Source organism: Dendronephthya gigantea, unplaced genomic scaffold (assembly GCF_004324835.1).
Source record: "Dendronephthya gigantea isolate DGI-Jeju-01 unplaced genomic scaffold, DenGig_1.0 000053F, whole genome shotgun sequence".
Lineage (NCBI taxonomy): Eukaryota > Metazoa > Cnidaria > Anthozoa > Malacalcyonacea > Nephtheidae > Dendronephthya > Dendronephthya gigantea.
Genome location: NW_021163063.1, coordinates 1,342,684 through 1,360,390, shown reverse-complemented (window position 1 = coordinate 1,360,390; position 17,707 = coordinate 1,342,684). Strand labels below are relative to the sequence as shown.

The window sequence follows — 17,707 nt, the reverse complement described above, 5'->3', positions numbered from 1 at the left end:
CATGCAAGTTGCAAGGAAAATTGTATATAGTGTAACTTCGCCTTTGTTGTAATGCAACCTTTTTCGAAATCAACATCTTTTCATGCAAATATCGATAAAACTGTATATAACCTCCTCTTCAAAAAGGGGGGGAGGGCTCTATCGTGTGACCACCTTTGCCAATTCAAAGATAATGCATTCATCTATAAATTTTCGACTGCATTTACCATTTTACCATGATGACTTTGTCTTCTGTGATAATCCAAAGAAAAGAGTTATCATTGAAATTTGAATTTATATATATTTGATTATTCGAGACGGATGGACCGCTATTTAACTTCCGATTTTAATTCAGTTTTTACATATTCAAATGAAATACCAGTCCTTTTGTCACCATATGTAAACACGGAAACGCGTTTTGAACAGTTAAGTAAATGAAAACATTGTCTCATATTATACTCGAGATAAAATTGCGCTTGCCCGAAACGAAACGGTGTAATTGAACGCGTATTTGCCGCCATAATATTCTGCAGCAGTTCACAGGCGGTTCCATTCGATTTCACGGTTTATTTGCTGCAATTACACAGCATCCCACTCGTTAGCGAAGACCGTATAATTGCTTTAATTGATACAAAAAAAGAACAGCTTCCTAAAACGAATCGTCGTTAAAATTCTATAATTAGTGTAAAATACACCTGCGGTCTGCACGCCTGTTGTTCGTCACGAAACTCGAAAAATTACATTCAATGCCCCAGTTTCAACCTGTGACAAGTAGATTTCGATTCGATTGACAAAACTGCAAATATGACTTAAAATTTTTGTACTTATCAGTTTAGTTTGAACTAGGGAAAACGTGTCAATTTTTTTTTAATCTTACTATGTCACTTGATTGTTGTCAAATTGTTTAGGATCGCGTGCCGACCGTCATTTCCATATTGAAGCGATTTTAAATTATTTGTATCTTCACGAATATCTTCACGGTGGGTCTATCGTGCGCATGATCTTTTCCGCGTTGCACCGCTTGGAGTGTGAAACTGCACGAAATCGACTCGAATTCAAAATTAATTGGTCGAGGAAAGCTCACGCGGTTAAAAGATTAAAAGGAACTTAACGGGCTAAATTTGTTATCAGATTGAAATTGTTTTTGTAGCAATTAAATAGTCCGAACGCTAGAGGTATACTACTGGGAGAAAGGCAGTTTAAAAACATTGAATAATATTTGATACAGCACCTGTACAGTACTACTACTAATGGTGGCAAAGAAGAATTGATGATTTGGCTCGTAATTACGGAAGTTTGAATCACGATTATAACCTTGTCCTTTTGGAAACGACGACGTAGACGATCTATCATTGCTTACCCCTGTGTTCGTCGTCTTCAATCCAATTATTTTAAAAGGATATATATTCGTCATCCGGTGAAGAAGCAATTGGGACTCATAAAATTGCTTTGGGAATCGAATATCGATTTGAGTAAACAATCTTGTTCAGCTGACAACGACGAAATATTTTGCCTGCGTGTCGTCAGTCATATACAGAAGGATTTTTACCAGAAAGATTCGAGCACGCTTTTTCTATTCGCTTTTTCTAGGAAAAACAGCGCGTTGTTACTATATATATTTTTTTAAGAAAAACAAAACAGTAAAAATTGAGAAATAATTGCGACAGCTTCTATTTCAAAATATTTGTTTTTCTAATCTCAAAGAATACAGCGCCACTATAATTAAGGTTCGCACAGTTTAGTTTTCATTTTAACGAGAGGATAATAAGAAAATCAAGAAAAAAGATCTATTCTATCTTGTTGAATTAAAAACAAGCAAAAAGCGAACGTATTTAAACCGCTTGTCAAAAGAAAACGTCGCGAGGAAACGTTTTCTACCTGAATCATTTTGTCCTGAATGAAAGATTTCGCCGGAACACTGCAGTGAAACGCAAGTTATTTTATTACACATAGGCTCCTATCGAAGTGCTGAAATATTCAAACGAACAGGTGGCAGAGCGACAACGAAACGGAGCTTTAATTGCATATTTTTGCTCGGAGAAGTAAAGAAAAACATTTCTAAAGAAAAGGCTCGAAGCAATGTTGACAATTCGCTGGATTTCTGCATCGGTTTTTTTCCTAGTCTTACTTTCGTCACGTTTCGAGGCTAGCAGCTCCGCCAATAATATAACTCTGGGGATTTTGCTACCTTTCAAAACACACGGTGTGTTTACCAAAGATAATCTTCCACAGGCGAAGTATTACGCCGGAATTATACCGTATGCAATTGACATTATAAATAAAGACCCACATTTGCTGCCAAATTACACTCTTCGCTATATCTGGAATGAAACGGAGTGTGATACCGAAAAAGCTTTGAAAGGCATGGTTCAGCAATGGACGAGAAAAGTTGATGCATTTATAGGCCTTGGATGTTTTTGCGAAGTTCCAGCAAGGGTCGCAAGTGCGCTGGAATTACCTGTAATTTCCCATGTAAGTTTATAGGATGGGATTCTCTTTACCTTAGGTCAGCTAAGTGGCAGAATATTATCGTTTGTACTGGGTCTACTGAAAAAGAAGAAGCGGCCATTTTGACGGGGAAGATTTGGAAGATAGAGGTCTGTTCGGGCGATCAAATTTTGTCGCATCCAAGTCACTTCTGACGGATGTTTTTTTAGTGTGTTGACTTGCAATGCTCAAGCCAAAAGAAGCACTGCTTTATCAATAACAAATGACATTACCTTCAGAAGTGTACGTCAGAACTGCACTGGATCCGACTAATTTGGATCGTGGAACAGATCTTTACAGCTGTTTATTATCTACGCCAGAGAGATTAAGGGGTATTTTTGTAGTTTTATAAAAGAGTTGAAATAATGTTGTTTAACTTTCAGCTTTGCAAGTCGGTTGAAGTCTCTAACAAAACCGTCTACAAGACGTTTGCTCGAACGATCCTCGACCCAGGCCAGATAGTGTTCGAAGTCGTGAAAATTTGTAAAAGATACAATTGGAAGATTGTTGGTATAATTTGGGAAGATATTCCTCTTTGGAAGGAACGCAAAGATAAGCTCGTGAAAACGCTGGAGAAGAGTTCGATTAACATTTCCATCGCGTCTTCGTTCATGAGCATTAACAAATACATACGGAGAAAGAATAAGGATAATTTCACGAGCCTTTTGAGAAATCTGAAAAGAAAGGCGAGAAGTAATAGACCTTTCTCATAATGACGTCAAGTGCGGGAGTTCTGGGGCATGTCGCAGTGCTCGAAAGCTTTCGTCCGATTGGATAATGCTTTTCTATGCTTTTTAAAGAACGAAGCTATGCTATTGGTTGAAACAGGAATGTGTTGTAAAGTTCAGCCAATGAAAATCATTCTCGCGAGAAGCTGCGACACTACCCGGGATTCTCGTGTTACACGACGTTTCCATAGGAAACCCATCAGAAAGACAGCTCCATTGTTTTCGCCGTGATCATGACGAATCACAATCACACACTGGAGTTGTCTTTCCGATGGGTATTGTGTTGTGGTTTGGGCGGAGCCAATGAGACTTCATGTAACATTAGACTTTCTGCTTTTACTAGTGGGCGGTGGGTCAATATAACCAGGGTCCAGACTAGGAAAAGTGTCAGACCCCCAGAGTCAAGGGCACAAATGAAATGAGAGGTAGTTAAGATACCAAAGACTTTAAGGGGACCGTAAGCGACGATGAATAGGTTTCAAATGAAACGAACTTGAATCGTTCATTGCCAACCATCGCTCTACCTTGCAAACGTGTACCCCCCTTCCCTAAGCGGTATTAGCCCCGCCAGGTTTTACCCACCCACACTTGGTCTGAAAGGTTTCTGGTTTGAGATTTTTTCTAGGGATTGGCTTAGTCTTTCGCCCCTGATCAATGCCTTCGGTAAAAGTTCTGGGTTTTCTGGAACAAGGGGCCCCACCAGGTTTAACGTTTTCTCGTGTTCTTTTGAGAGTGAAGTTATTTTTTTTGAGCGTCAAGCGAGTAAATATTTTTTATTGTTTAGTTATACTTCTAATGATGGATCACGCGCTTGCAGTGGAAGCACTGACTCTTGCTGCCGCCGTAGGAATGAATCAAGGAGATTTCGCTTTCATTCTCTTTCGAATTGATTTAGAAAACTTAAGGCGAGCAGCACGATTTCCAAAAAGTCTGCATGCATTCAAGACCCGCTTTAACTACGGAAAAGACCTCACTGAGGGAGCAGTTAAATCGTTTCATAATGCTTTGACCATATCGCTCATTGTTGAAGATGATGGTTTGATATCAAATGGTTCGGTGTTGAAGACCATTGCCAACCTGACACAATTACCTCCGTTTAATAGCGACAAAGAGCATGCCAACAGTTTTAAAGTAAGCGTGAAATTGAAATATGATTCAGAGAGAGGAGGGAGGAGGATGGAGAAGAGAGGATGGAGGGAGGAGGATGGAGGGAGGAGGATGGAGAAGGGAGGAAGGAGAAGGGAGGCTGGAGGGAGGAGGATGGAGGGAGGAGGATAAAGGGAGGAGGGAGGAAAGAGGAGGGAGGAAGTCTGAAAGAGGTTGGGAAGAGAGAATAAATAGAGAAAGGCTGGAATCAAAAAGGATGTACAGGAAGAGTAACGGGGGGTGAGAAAAATTGTAAGTCACGATTAAGCTGGAAAAATAATCGCTTTTCTACCTGTTCTTCAGAAATATCTCCCGGAGTACGCTGGGTATCTTTATGACGCAATTTATCAATACGCTATCGCCGTCAATAAAACGTTGTCGGATAATAGAGATATAAGAAATGGCACGATGATCGTACAGCATTTGATTGGAACAGAATACCGAAGTACGTAACAGTGGAATAACTTCTTATTGCTGCATCCAAAATACTTCACGAATGTTGAAAACTTTAAAACGTTTATACAGGTGCATTGGGCTGTAAAGCATTCTTTGATGAAAATGCAGATGCTCTCTTTTGGGAGTACATATTGTATGATTTTAGAGGAAATAGAACAGGTAAATACGACTACATTGTTCAAAATGAAGTTGATCCTTACTGAACGTCTAGTAAGAACAGTTTAGATCTGATAGGGCTATCCAGCATAAATAAAGTTAGTTTAGTTTAGGTTTCCTCCTGTAGTAACACTAGATCAATAAGAGATGATCCTTACTGGACCTCTAGGAAGGACAGTTTAGAACTGATAGAGCTATCCAGTATAAATAAAGTTAGTTTAGTTTAGGTTTCCTTCTGTAGTAACACTGGATCAATAAGAGATGATCCTTACTGGACCTCTAGAGAAAACATGCAGTTTAGAACTGATAGAGCTATCCAGTATAAATAAAGTTAGTTTAGTTTAGGTTTCCTTCTGTAGTAACACTGGATCAATAAGAGATGATCCTTACTGGACCTCTAGGAAGAACAGTTTATTAGAACTGATAGAGCTATCCAGTATAAATAAAGTCTACTGATCAATTTTCTGCGCCTATATGCTCTGAATGGTCCTTCAGTATATTTATTTATCTCAACAGCTCCTCGCTACCATAAAGTGGGGACGTTCGACATCAAGAGAAATTTAAGCGTTACAGACGATATTTTATGGTTAAAAGGAATTCCTAGGGATTCACCAAAATGCGGATTTAATGACGAACTTTGTGGAAGCGACTCAAGTAAGTTGTTGACAAATACGACTTGTGTGCAGGAAGCGTTTTTAACGGCAATGGTTGAACAGACAAGACAATGATGTGCGACCCAGCTGATATTGTATAAATGATTGTTAAACTATGACCTTTTTTGTTCTAGAGGACTACACGTTCCTTATTTTGGGTGTTTTTATGGGTTTTTTGGTAATAGCCGTTATAGCTCTTGTCATGTCATTGTACAGGTAGGTTTCCAGTGATGAATGAACAATTTACCTGGATGTTTTCTAGGACTGAAGCTACACGCTGGGATGGCTCTTTCAATTTTAGCATCAAATGTGGTATAACAACTGCCTAAAATAGACAAAACACTTCTCGACGTTTCGACCTGAGGACCTTCGTCAGGAGTGTTAGTAGAAGGCCCTCAGGTCGAAACGTCGAGAAGTGTTTTGTCTATTTTAGGCAGTTGTTATACCACATTTGATGCTAAGTTGTGTGAAGACGCTGCCACGCTTCTCCCTGGTTATATTGGAACTCTTTCTGTTTTAAACTGCATGTTTTCTCTAGAGGTCCAGTAAGGATCATCTCTTATTGATCCAGTGTTACTACAGGAGGAAACCTAAACTAAACTAACTGTATTTATACTGGATAGCTCTATCAGTTCTAAACTGTTTTCTCTAGAGCTCCAGTAAGGATCATCTCTTATTGATCCAGTGTTACTACAGGAACCTAAACTAAACTAACTGTATTTATACTGGATAGCTCTATCAGTTCTAAACTGTTTTTCCTAGAGGTCCAGTAAGGATCATCTCTTCTTGATCTAGTGTTACTGCAGGGGGATTGTAAACTGACTACTTTCATGTTTCACTACAGGAAATATAAACTAGAGGCAGAGCTAGCTGATGACTTGTGGAAAATTGATTCGAAAGAGATAGTTTTATCAAATCGAGCTAGGTCGTCATTCCGCAGTTTGGCTTGCGATAAGGTGAACTTTTTCCTCCTGTAGTAACACTGGATCAATCGGAGATCTAATGTTTCTTATATTACAGAAAAGTGTCTTCTCCACTGATAGTAAAGATGGTGCAATATCTTCCTCTCAAGTTGCGGTTTACAAGGTTTGTCTGTTCACGGACATTCACGACACTATTATTAAATGTAATCATTAATCTCTCGGCTGTGTTCCAACCATTTTCCACTCAAAATATTGTATGTTACAACAACGTTGTTTTTACCTTAGAGCACCACTGTTGCAGTGCAGAAACTGCAACGGAAGTCATTGGAAATAACAAGAGAACTTCGGTTAGATATGAAGCAGGTATTGCCATAATCCTTTCTGCTCGGGTTGGCGATCAGCCTTCCTCAATCCCATCATGCAGAGCGTATCCGCAACTCATTTTCTGAACATATCGGCTTCAGGGGCCTTACTTTGTCGAAACACCTTTGTTTTACGACCCACTGCAATGTTCGGTCATATAATTCTCAATTTCTTTTCAGTTACGAGATACTCGTCATGAGAATTTGGTAAACTTTATCGGAGCCTGCGTCGCAGTTGACAAATTGCTGGTTTTGACATCGTATTGCTCCAAGGGAAGTCTCCAGGTGAACAATAATACAAGTTTCACAGGATACATAATTAAGTAATAGATGGCATTTTGAGAAAGGTCCCACTTGACCGATGAACGATTTGTAAAACTTGTGCAATGGTTTTGATTATATTTTGTTCAGGATATCTTTGATAACGAAGACATAAAATTGGACAGTATGTTTATCCTGTCGCTTGTAAAAGACTTGGTCAGGGTTAGTAGAAAAAGCCATTAACCGCAGACAATGTAGTAAAATATAAGAAATATAGATATACTTCAAAGTACGGCATGGTGTAAACACAAAATATCAGCAAGTTTGCCGTGATTTTTCGACTCTGTTCAAAGTCATTGTTGAACTAAAGAATGGTATACTTCTTCTCCCCAGGGCATGACGTTTCTCCACGCAAGCGATATAAAAGTTCATGGAAATCTAAAGTCATCCAACTGTGTCATCGACAATCGCTGGGTCTTAAAAATCGCGAATTTTGGACTCAAGAAGCTCAGAGGACAGAAAACAAAAGAGATGAAGGGCGATTACAAGTATTCACTCGGTAAATAACGAATCCGTATTTCATGAAGTACCAACCTAAGCAATTCTACCATGTATTCTTCGACACTCGAGTCTCTGATGGTACACTCTATAGGCACAGAATACCTATCAGAAGAAGAACTCCTGTACTTTTTTCGTAAGTGTGATTCGTCATGATTCGTCACTTAGCAAGTGCATTTTTTTGAGGCAGTCACCCCCCTGCCAATACTAAAAATGGCCTGATCTTAGACATCGGCAGGGGGGTGACTGCCTCAAAAAAATGCACTTGCTAAGTGACGAATCACACTTACGAAAAAATAGTATAGAGTTGTTCTACTGATAGGTATTCTGTGCTCTAGGTACCAGTTTTTTTTTCTTATTGGTCAATATTGGGCGTCGGCGCGAATGGCGACCAACTGCCACAAGTTTCCAAACATTATGCTTCCGAAATCTCTTGATGGCGATTCCGCGCCGATCCGTCTCCAGACCGACGTACCATTGACGGCAAAAGCCCTTTTGTCAAACCACGCTTCACCGCGCTTACTTATACCGGAAGATTATCGCTACGCTTGTGGGAGATCTTTACATGCGCTCTCAACGCATGCGCACGAGTGGACCTATCCTGAATGATAATTTTTCGGGGTTTTTTTTAAGATTTACTATGGAAAGCTCCAGAAATATTGCGAAATCAGAAGCTGGCTGCTCATGGGACTCAGAAAGGCGATGTCTATAGTTTTGCAATAATTTTGCAAGAAATGCACACAAGGAATGGGCCTTATAATGTATTTAACTCGTTGGAAGAACCAGATGGTGGGTACTGCAGGAAAATAAGGAGCTTTTAGCGGTGACTACGAGTTCATGATTCGTCATTCCCGCCAAACTAACGAAATGTTCTCGCCGTATAGATCTTGTCAAGAAGATAGAGCGCTTCAGTTCTTATCCGTTCAGACCCGTTGTTTCCAAGGTGCTCGACAAACTGGAAGTTTTAAAAGAGTTGATGGTGAACTGTTGGCAGGAAGATGCTGAACGAAGACCGCCATTTTATGAAATATACAACATCGTTCGTCGTTTGAAGTTTGGAAAGTAAGATGAATTCCTGCTCAAAAATTACCTGAAAAACCCGTAGGAAAGTCTGTCGAATGAATCACAGAACCATTTATATTCTAACCGCATTCGTTTAGGTGATATACCGCATTTTTTGTATCCTTCAGAACGACAAATATTATCGACAACATGGTGAACATGCTCGAGAAATACGCTAACAATTTAGAAAGCCTGGTTGAGGAAAGAACGACTCTTCTCGTTGAAGAAAAGAAGAAAACAGACAGACTGTTACACCAAATGTTGCCACCGTTAGTATAATAATAAAATCCTTCGTATAGTTGCCGCCAAACATGGTCTAAAGTGCTCGGTCTGGAATTGAGTTCATGGTCTGATTTGCTGGCAAAAAGGGACTCAGGATGGTCTCTGGGACATGTCGCAGCTCTCGAAGCTTTCGTCCAATTGGATAATGGTTTTCTATGCTTTCTAAGGAACGAAGCTATGCTATTGGGTGAAACAGAAATGTATTGTAAAGTTCAGCCAATGAAAATCATTTTTGCGAGGAGCTGCGACACTAACCGGGGGGTCCCTCGAATCTCAATGCATCCATCCATCACACCTCCCTCATCTCAAATCTCAATGTTTTTATTCATTTAGATCAGTTGCAAGCGATCTCAAACAGGGGAAGCCAGTTCCTGCTGAGTCATTTGAAGAAGTCTCCATCTTCTTCAGCGACATTGTTGGTTTCACAAAGTTCTCTGCACAAATTACCCCATTACAGGTAACCAATCGAAGTACGCTTCCACGGGAGGGCAACGGGTGTTGAGGGTGGGGGTATACCCACCGTACCGTTACCGCACCCAGGTTGGGGGTATTGTCCGTATAGACCTTTTTAACAATAAACTCGATTTTCTATTAAGGTTGTAAAGTTTTTGAACACACTGTATACATTATTTGATGAGATTATTTGCGCTTATGACGTCTATAAGGTAAATATATAAGACGAATGCTTCGTTTCTTTTCGAGAGTTTTCAAAACAGTGATAAATATAAAACTATGTTACGTGTTGTATCCAAAACGGTTGAGTTGTCGGCTGGTGGATATATTGACAATTTTCGCCATATGTCAGAAGTGAGGCCTGTTCTAATGGTTGCATTTTACATCATGAAGCATTGCAACTTATTTTTCACCGCAATATATAAAAGAGTATGACAATTCTGCTAAAGTTAACTTTATAATAAATCCCGAAGGATATTTACCTAGCTGCCGCCCTTTGATGCAAAACTACCAGGAGTAGACTGTAGACTGCTTACTTTGCCATTATGTCCTCGCAGTGACAACTGGGGTTAAGTTCGACACAACATCAATTATTGTTATCTTCACAGGTGGAAACCATAGGTGATGCATATATGGTAGTCTCAGGCCTCCCGATTCGCAATGGTCAGCGCCATGCTGGCGAAATTGCAGACTTTGCTTTGCACTTGCTAGCGTCGTTGAACGCTTATCAAGTGCCAGATTTTCCGGACTATAAAGTTCAACTACGGATTGGCCTACACAGCGGTAAGATTTGGCAAGATCTCAAGGAAAACGACTATTACGAAATATATTATCTCTGTGCAGTCTCTGTGATCTAACAATGTATAAAATCTACAACATCATGATGCAACATCATATGCAACATTAGTTACTTCAGTCAGCTCTCATTCAAGAATATGTACTATCTCTGCATGATCTAACCATTGGCTAACTCAGCAGTGAGTTCTGTACAACATCAGATCATTTTAAACTTTAAGGTAGCTCTCATTCAAGAACATGTACTACCTCTGCACGATCTAACCATGCCTAACTCAGACAGCAGTCACTTTTAAAAACACGTACTACCTCGATCATCTTTGTTTTTCGTGTTTTCAAGGTCCTGTGTGCGCAGGCGTAGTAGGCAACAAGATGCCAAGATACTGTCTGTTTGGCGACACCGTCAACACTGCCTCGCGAATGGAATCGAACGGAGAAGGTAAATAATGATTAGTTTTCTTGATATTTATACGAGAGGCCTCATCTCGCTTTATTTACACAGCGAGTTCTCTTTTTAGCTCTGAAAGTCCACATTAGTGACGATTTTAAAGCCATCCTATCGATTCTCGGCGGTTACAATATCGTGGAACGAGGAGAGACCTTATTGAAGGTTTGGTTTTTATACCTACAAATCTAGCATTTACATGCAGACTCTGATACCAATGATAATTTTCAAATCATCTTATGACAATCTTTCTAGTCCAATACCTACCCCACAATACCAGGATGAACAAGTATCATCATAATCGATGCCATCATTGATATCATCATAATTATTTATATTATCATCGACATCATCATCAATATAATCATCATCATCGATACCATCATCATTGATATAATCATAATTATCTATATCATCATCGATATTATCATCAATACCATCATCATCATCATCGATATCATCATTGATATCATCATAATTATTAATATTATCATCGACATTATCATCAATATCATCATCATCATCGATATCATCATTGGTATTTCAGCAGTACTATCATCACTTACCATCAATAGCTTATCATAGTCTAATTGCACCTACGATTCTAGGGAAAGGGACTGGTAACTACGCACTGGCTACTCAGCTCGACACATCCTCTGCGCTCAGTCCCGGTCGTAAACACCGCTGACCAGAGCTCGCCGTCCACGAAACGACGTACGTATAAGCATAATAATTGGCGTCGCACAGGCGACTATGGTAATCCAGCTGCCGATGACTTCTTAGCTTCGCCAGAGACAAAACTAAGACGAAATAACAAAAACTGCTTTGATGGGACGCTTTATGAGAAGAGAGTAATGACCAAGGTTACAATATAAATCATAGTATTGCTATAGATATGAAATATCTTTTTTTATCATAATCATGTGATATTCAGAGCCCGTTTCTGGACGAATTTGGAGCCAGTGACACAGTAAACTCCCCCCCCGGGCCAAATCTCCTAGACATCTTCTGTGAGATGGAAATTTTCTAATATAAAGTACTGAACCAGTTTTGTGTTTAAATTTTTATTTTTTCACAATCATACAACAATTATTGGTGGGTATTTACAATGAAGAGAACTAGAATTCTTTGCTACATATATTTACGACTTAAGATCCCCATGAGATGAATAGAAGATGCCTATAATCACATGATGCATTATCAATCCATACAGATACAATTTACAGACATAAATATAGCAAAGTTCCTAACCAAGCTTCGACAAAAGTAACACTAACATCCTAGTTAAACTCAGGATTATAATTTTTGTTTGGTTTGGCAACACAAACTCAAAGAGGGGAGTCTAATGTTGCATTTTTTGTTTTCTATATAAACAGACAATTTGCATCAATGTTTGGACAGCTATGCCTTATGTTTGTCTTAAAAGATAGCCCACTATTAGCTGTCTAATCAACTTGCATGAATACTTAACGTGTCATGAAACCATTCAAAGTAAAACTTCACATGAAAAGAGTGTCTGCAAAGTCGTAGACTTAAGTCTTTGCAAACTACTTGTGGCTCAGTGCTGACGAATTAGAAAATTTATTTTAATAATTTTCATATAATAAATGCGAATATCTGCTATATCAGACAGGAAGGATTCATAATATTAATTCAGTTTCAAATGATGCTAGCTAATGAGCCTCCATCTTTAATCATTTGACAAGCCTAGAATTATGTGGAGTCAGTGCGCAGACATGGCTGAGTGGGAAAGTGGTGACCACGTGTCATGAGGTCCATTTGCAGCCGTAATCATAACTTCCACAGCTTGTTTCTCGACGCATTTCGGTGGTAGTGGAACGGTACGGTAGGTCACTCTGTCACCAGCTTTTAAAACAAATTCTCCCTCAATGCTACAAAGTTGGAAGCAAATTGTTACAGGATAGTTTGTTTGCAACACATTGTCGAGAGAATATGTAATAATAGGTTAGTTTGGTCAAGGAAAATTAACCATAAATTCAAGCTTCTTCTGACAAAATGCCAGCAAACTTACTCTGAAATATGGACAAAAATATCTCTAGGTTCGCCTTCATCTGGGGTGATAAAGCCATGGCCTCTCTGACGACAGAAGCTCTTGCAGACCCCGGTTTGCATTGGCGAATCTGATGCTAGTTTTGACCTAAACACATACAATTTGTTTTGTTTTGCATTCCTGACTGTGGGAGAGTGGGTAAGGGGGCAGTTGGGGGGGGGGTGTTGCAATGTTCATTGATCACACCACACTCTATCACCTAAGCTAATGATTACGTATTGATGTATTGTGCAAACTTTGCATGTTTTTCAAGGTAATGGGTTGTGATGTACAAGCTGTGTGAAGCATTCTTTCTTCAGAGACACATTTCAAACTTACTGTGAAGTTGTCCGCATTCGTCTTGTGGGAATTGGACTTGGTAACAAAAAATGGCCCTCATGTTTATCAATAGACTTTCTGGGAGACTTTTCGTCCTTTTTCGGTGGTGAAGACATCACGCAGTGCACTTCTGTCTAAAAGCTGCAAATTGCAGGCATTGATCAGACATATGTACCGAATTTGTTTATTTAATATTAATTAAACTTTGAAAAACAAAAACAATTTCCCTATTCGATCTGGGCTCATCTAAATGGGAAATAAGAAAAAGCGGAGATCAATTATTTTACACACATCTGTCTTATACAAGATGTTCAAAAATGATAGCTTTTGTTAACGCGAGTTGCTGTTTTTAGACACATCTTGGCCATTTATTTCACAGACCACGCGCCTCGGCAGACTGTATCATATGTGCTTTTATAAATAAATAGCTGCAAAATTTGTAAAATTATTATCGGCTGGTTATCGGTTATCATAAACTAAGCATTGAATAAAATTGCAAGAATAGTATAATCATTTGCATACCTTTACGGACGAGAGCAATCAGGCTGTCAAAGGCGAAAAAAACAGAAATATTTATACTTTCGAAACAAGCTTGCCTTTTGGCCTCCGAAGCGATTGGTATTTCATCAGCACGCATGCGCAAAACGGGAGAATTATTTTCGGGTGCGCTCGAAATCTGTCGGGGGAAAAAACAAATTTTCCCATTTTAGACAGAATTTTTGTGGTAGCCGCCAAGTCGGTTTAGTCTTGAACATAACACATGTGAGTACACCTTAAAAACCACTCGACAGAGCGGCTTCATTCGGTGAAATGAAAATTGGGGAAACTTTGAAAAAATGTAAATGTTTGTTCCGGCCTCCGGGTTCTTCCGATTTTGTCCGAAGAGCTGTCGGACTCTAGATCCAGGACCCTCGAGGCTCGAAGTTTTGATTTTTGCGGGAAAATTTGTTTTGGTGGAATTCTTTGGTTTAGGTCATACTTTTCAATATAAACGCTTGTATTTATGGATAATTTTCTTTTATTTCTTTCACAGTGCAACCGAGATGTAAACTGCAAAGTCAAACAGTAAAGAAAGGTAAATATTTTCTTTCTTTTTCCCTCAATATGTCGACAATAGGCGCAATATTATATGTCGATATAACATGCTTTATCCCATATTTAAATCGAGTGGTATAAATATATATCAAAAATATTTTAAAAATATCAGTAATTTTTTAGGTTGTGTGTATTAAACACTCAATTTTACGATGAGCTTAAAGATTCTGGAACATGTTAAAGACCTCTTAGCCATTTTAGACAAACTTTTGAATGCTGAAAATAAGCACTCGATTCCAGTGAATATTTTTTATTTCAAATATGGTTTCCTAATTCATCTTATCCCGGAGAACACTTGCCACCCGTTAAAGGACATTGTAAACTCAGTCAAACAGCGTTTCTTCCTTGTGAGTAAACTACCCAATGTGCAGGCAACAAATTCTGTTGATGATAGCGACGATGATGATGAAGAGAAAGGTGCATTGAAACCTGGTTCGAAACTACCAGAATTGGCTGTCACCACAAAGCAGCATGTTTTTGTTGGCACGCCAATTTCCCAGCAGCTTCACTATTTGTTCTGGCAAAAAAATTTTCATGATGGTGAAATGGTTATAACTGAGAAATACATTGAGACTGGTGGTCTTCTAAAGTTGCCGATCAGTGAGGTTCGATACATGGCATCTCTCTATGTTCAGTGTGTCAAACAGCGTGAAGACCTCCCCCAGATGTGGTTGCTTTGTGATCATGCCCCCCCTCAGGAAGTGGAATACATGGGTGTGGTCCCATCCCGGACCGAAGATCCCAAACATCCTTGGCAGGTGAGCACAGTTATGGTTAGAAGTGACGAATACAATAAAAAGCCAGGCTCCACCTTGAATGATCTGAAAAAATATCATATGACTTCTTATTGTGCTAACCCAACAGAGGTCCATGGTTACGCCAGATACAATGTGTACGGCATGACAGATGGGTGTGGCCAAAATCCGGACATGCCGCAAAGCAGCATATCCATAGAATTTGCTTGGGATGGGGTGAGGGAGATGCTCCAACCCCCACCATCCTCTAGTAATGCTGTATTCAATATCTTCGCCGACCCTGAGGATGTCCAGTCGATTCTTCCTGGCATTACCGGCGAGTTGAACACCCTCGGAGGTTTGTACGCCATGCTTCAGAAGAAAATTCACGAGCAATCGTTGGAAACAGTTGAAAAAGATGAGCCGGAAAATGATGGTTTTGATCAAGCAGCGCTCAGAAAGAATACCCTTGCTTTTCTTGATAAGTTGAGACTCCAAAGTATGGGTCAACCAGCGGACTCTGAAAGTGTCAGCGCTTCACCCTCAAACCCAATCGCATTTGGCGGTTTATCGGAAAGTCTGAATCGCCAAGACTTAGATAACACGGAATCCTTGTGGCTCTTTCTAAAGGAGTTGCCGTCGAGCGCCCAAATGATGTTCTGTTTAGAGATCGTACTCCACCAGGCTCTTGCAGGAGATTATCAGCCTGTATTGTATACAACTAACCAAACTCGGATGGCCAGCGTGATGCGGGAAGCCATCAGCTGTACGAGTGAAAAAGAGCGAGTTGAGATGAAAACAAAACTCGATGAAATCTTATCTCCTATCGCATGCCTCGAGAGTATTGTCGATATTGGTATTGATAAATTGCAAAACGATTACGTCAACTATTTCATAAAACAGGAGCTTGTCACGAAAGATCTGCTCGAGTACTTCATTGCAAAGGACGTTTCAAATTCTGAGAAATTACAGCGTTTATTAAAGCTCCATTGCATCCTTTCATTGGTTACTCTCTCCGTCTCGTATGCTCGGATTGATTACGACAACCTACGACAGCTCATCCCAGCCGCTTTGAAATTCTACGAAAACCACAGTCACACCGAGACTCCCTTGTTTTCCCTCTCTCTCCCAGCCTTTTCGACGTCTTCCGCGGATATCAAGAACACATGCGTTAGACAGTTCCAGCCTCAGGCATGGGTAGCTGCGATTACAACCAGTGACCACCATCTCACCATGGCGCAGTTGCATGCAAAAGACCCGACGGAAAGTCTCGTCGAGGGAAATGCGACTTTGCAAGGAAACAGTTACTCGATTACGATTGTGAAAGCTCATAAAGTGTGTATTTAGATATATAGAAATATCCCTATAACCCTATATTTCTAAAGTATCCTCATATAATTTTAAGTATCTGAAATATCCCCAAAATTATTTTGCATGCAAAACCAAAGTCTTTGTTATTATATGAACTATTACTGTTTTGTTGTATCAACAATGATATATATATACCACTAATTTCACTTATTTTTTAAATGCTATAGTATAGATTTGTTTCTACAAAACAATTCGTTACTTTCCACATTTAAACTTAGTAAACATAAAGTTTTGGATTTCATCCCACGTGTCTACGGAAAACAATACTTTCTTTTCTTCATTTTCAAACATCCCATTTTTCCGTTCTTGCAAAGGTACCAAGACTATGCCAAAATCGTTGCAAACTGCACGAAGGCTTTTACTTTTCCCAATAACTACACCAATATCTGCCTTCAGAAGCGCAAGCAAATCCGTGAACGAGTCGCCAATGTAAACAGTCATCCCTGGATTGCTGCCTGCATTTTCTATTATTTTCTGCAACTGTACTTCTTTGTCAAAGGCAGAGATAAACTTCTTGTCCAAAGCCCCATTTGAAAGCTCTTCTCCCGTCTCAAATTGCAAAGCATTCGCATGTACTTCAAGTGGTAGTGTTCCATGCCTATTCAAGACGTAGCGAATGAGTTTTTGAGAGAAATTCAGCGATATAACATGGAATGGAAGATTGAATATTTTGAAGCTTTCTAATACGCGAAAAACTCCCGGCAGAAGTTCAACATTTTCAGCAAAGTCACGCAGTCTTTTTGTGGATATTCCTTTAAGTAAATTACTCGAAATAAGTTTATCAATTGCTGATCCATCCGCAACGCTAACTTCAGCCAAGAAACGGCGTAAACCAGCCTCGTCAAATGTAGTTGCAGCCAGTTTTGTGCCTTTTATTTGTTTCAAAACTAGTCCAATTGTTGTGCTATAGAATTGCTCAATTTCTTGCCATTTTTGGTCGAGAAGAGCTTTGTTATTGGGATAATCCTCTCTGGCTTTGTAGATGTCCAGCACGGCTTTTGTTGTACATGTTTGATCAAAGTCAAATGCAAGTACCTTAACTCGCATGTTTCCATCTAAACGGCCATCTTTTGCACTCGACTCCCTTGTTGCTGAACATGTGTAACCTTCACTCATGGTTGAAATAAGACTGCAGAAAAACACCAATTGGATGTAGAAATACCGGTTGAGCATAGCTAGAAAAACTCTTGGTAATTTGATCGTTTATTTAAACGTATCATTTATTCCTAATTCGTGAATAAAATTATAGATGTGTGCTTTTAAAATTGTTAGTTTTGCAAAAACGTGGCGCCATTTTGAATGTCTTCTGGCAGATAATTTTAACCCTGTTCTCCCCCCGGTAAAAGATAATTTTAAACATTTACCCCGGGGG

At 39.5% G+C, this 17,707-nt stretch overlaps 4 protein-coding genes and 1 non-coding gene across 5 annotated transcripts; 2 read left to right on the top strand and 3 right to left on the bottom strand.

Moving 5' to 3' along the window:
* Positions 1–1,824: 1,824 nt before the first annotated feature.
* Positions 1,825–11,734, top strand: LOC114529069 (receptor-type guanylate cyclase Gyc76C-like). Its single transcript, XM_028550790.1, has 22 exons — positions 1,825–2,451; positions 2,850–3,159; positions 3,979–4,325; positions 4,644–4,785; positions 4,866–4,955; positions 5,469–5,606; positions 5,740–5,821; positions 6,450–6,561; positions 6,626–6,691; positions 6,814–6,891; positions 7,071–7,175; positions 7,302–7,373; positions 7,545–7,710; positions 8,343–8,498; positions 8,594–8,771; positions 8,900–9,040; positions 9,387–9,510; positions 9,650–9,718; positions 10,115–10,289; positions 10,642–10,740; positions 10,820–10,911; positions 11,355–11,734. The coding sequence occupies exons 1-22, from the start codon at positions 2,059–2,061 to the stop codon at positions 11,619–11,621; spliced, it is 3,402 nt and encodes a 1,133-aa protein (XP_028406591.1). The 5' UTR covers positions 1,825–2,058; the 3' UTR covers positions 11,622–11,734.
* LOC114529200 lies at positions 8,078–8,207 on the bottom strand. The gene has a single exon (XR_003687594.1). It is a non-coding gene; the product is annotated as a U11 spliceosomal RNA (small nuclear RNA).
* Positions 11,735–11,843: 109 nt separating the features above from the next.
* LOC114529076 (calcium-regulated heat-stable protein 1-like) lies at positions 11,844–13,758 on the bottom strand. Its single transcript, XM_028550800.1, has 4 exons — positions 13,658–13,758; positions 13,136–13,276; positions 12,779–12,904; positions 11,844–12,638 (listed from the first exon to the last, which is right to left on the bottom strand). The coding sequence occupies exons 2-4, from the start codon at positions 13,249–13,251 to the stop codon at positions 12,470–12,472; spliced, it is 411 nt and encodes a 136-aa protein (XP_028406601.1). The 5' UTR covers positions 13,252–13,276; positions 13,658–13,758; the 3' UTR covers positions 11,844–12,469.
* A 321-nt stretch (positions 13,759–14,079) lies between these two features.
* LOC114529072 (protein zwilch homolog) lies at positions 14,080–16,333 on the top strand. The gene is made up of 2 exons (XM_028550795.1): positions 14,080–14,210; positions 14,354–16,333. Exon 2 carries the CDS (start codon positions 14,383–14,385, stop codon positions 16,309–16,311), a length of 1,929 nt encoding a protein of 642 aa, XP_028406596.1. The 5' UTR covers positions 14,080–14,210; positions 14,354–14,382; the 3' UTR covers positions 16,312–16,333.
* Positions 16,334–16,365: 32 nt separating this feature from the next.
* On the bottom strand, positions 16,366–17,644 carry LOC114529074 (bifunctional TH2 protein, mitochondrial-like). The gene has a single exon (XM_028550799.1). It carries the CDS (start codon positions 17,506–17,508, stop codon positions 16,531–16,533), a length of 978 nt encoding a protein of 325 aa, XP_028406600.1. The 5' UTR covers positions 17,509–17,644; the 3' UTR covers positions 16,366–16,530.
* Between the last annotated feature and the right edge of the window lie 63 nt (positions 17,645–17,707).

Excerpts from the sequence above, each read along its gene's own strand:
- LOC114529074 (XM_028550799.1), bottom strand. The coding sequence starts at position 17,508 with ATGCTCAACCGGTATTTCTACATCCAATTGGTGTTTTTCTGCAGTCTT.
- LOC114529076 (XM_028550800.1), bottom strand. The coding sequence starts at position 13,251 with ATGTCTTCACCACCGAAAAAGGACGAAAAGTCTCCCAGAAAGTCTATT. Across the intron at positions 12,905-13,135 it reads CGAATGCGGACAACTTCACA|GTCAAAACTAGCATCAGATT; the intron begins GTAAGTTTGAAA and ends GTATGTGTTTAG. Across the intron at positions 12,639-12,778 it reads ATTTTTGTCCATATTTCAGA|CATTGAGGGAGAATTTGTTT; the intron begins GTAAGTTTGCTG and ends CCAACTTTGTAG.
- LOC114529069 (XM_028550790.1), top strand. The coding sequence starts at position 2,059 with ATGTTGACAATTCGCTGGATTTCTGCATCGGTTTTTTTCCTAGTCTTA. Across the intron at positions 6,692-6,813 it reads CTCAAGTTGCGGTTTACAAG|AGCACCACTGTTGCAGTGCA; the intron begins GTTTGTCTGTTC and ends TTTTTACCTTAG. Across the intron at positions 9,041-9,386 it reads TTACACCAAATGTTGCCACC|ATCAGTTGCAAGCGATCTCA; the intron begins GTTAGTATAATA and ends TTATTCATTTAG.
- LOC114529072 (XM_028550795.1), top strand. The coding sequence starts at position 14,383 with ATGAGCTTAAAGATTCTGGAACATGTTAAAGACCTCTTAGCCATTTTA.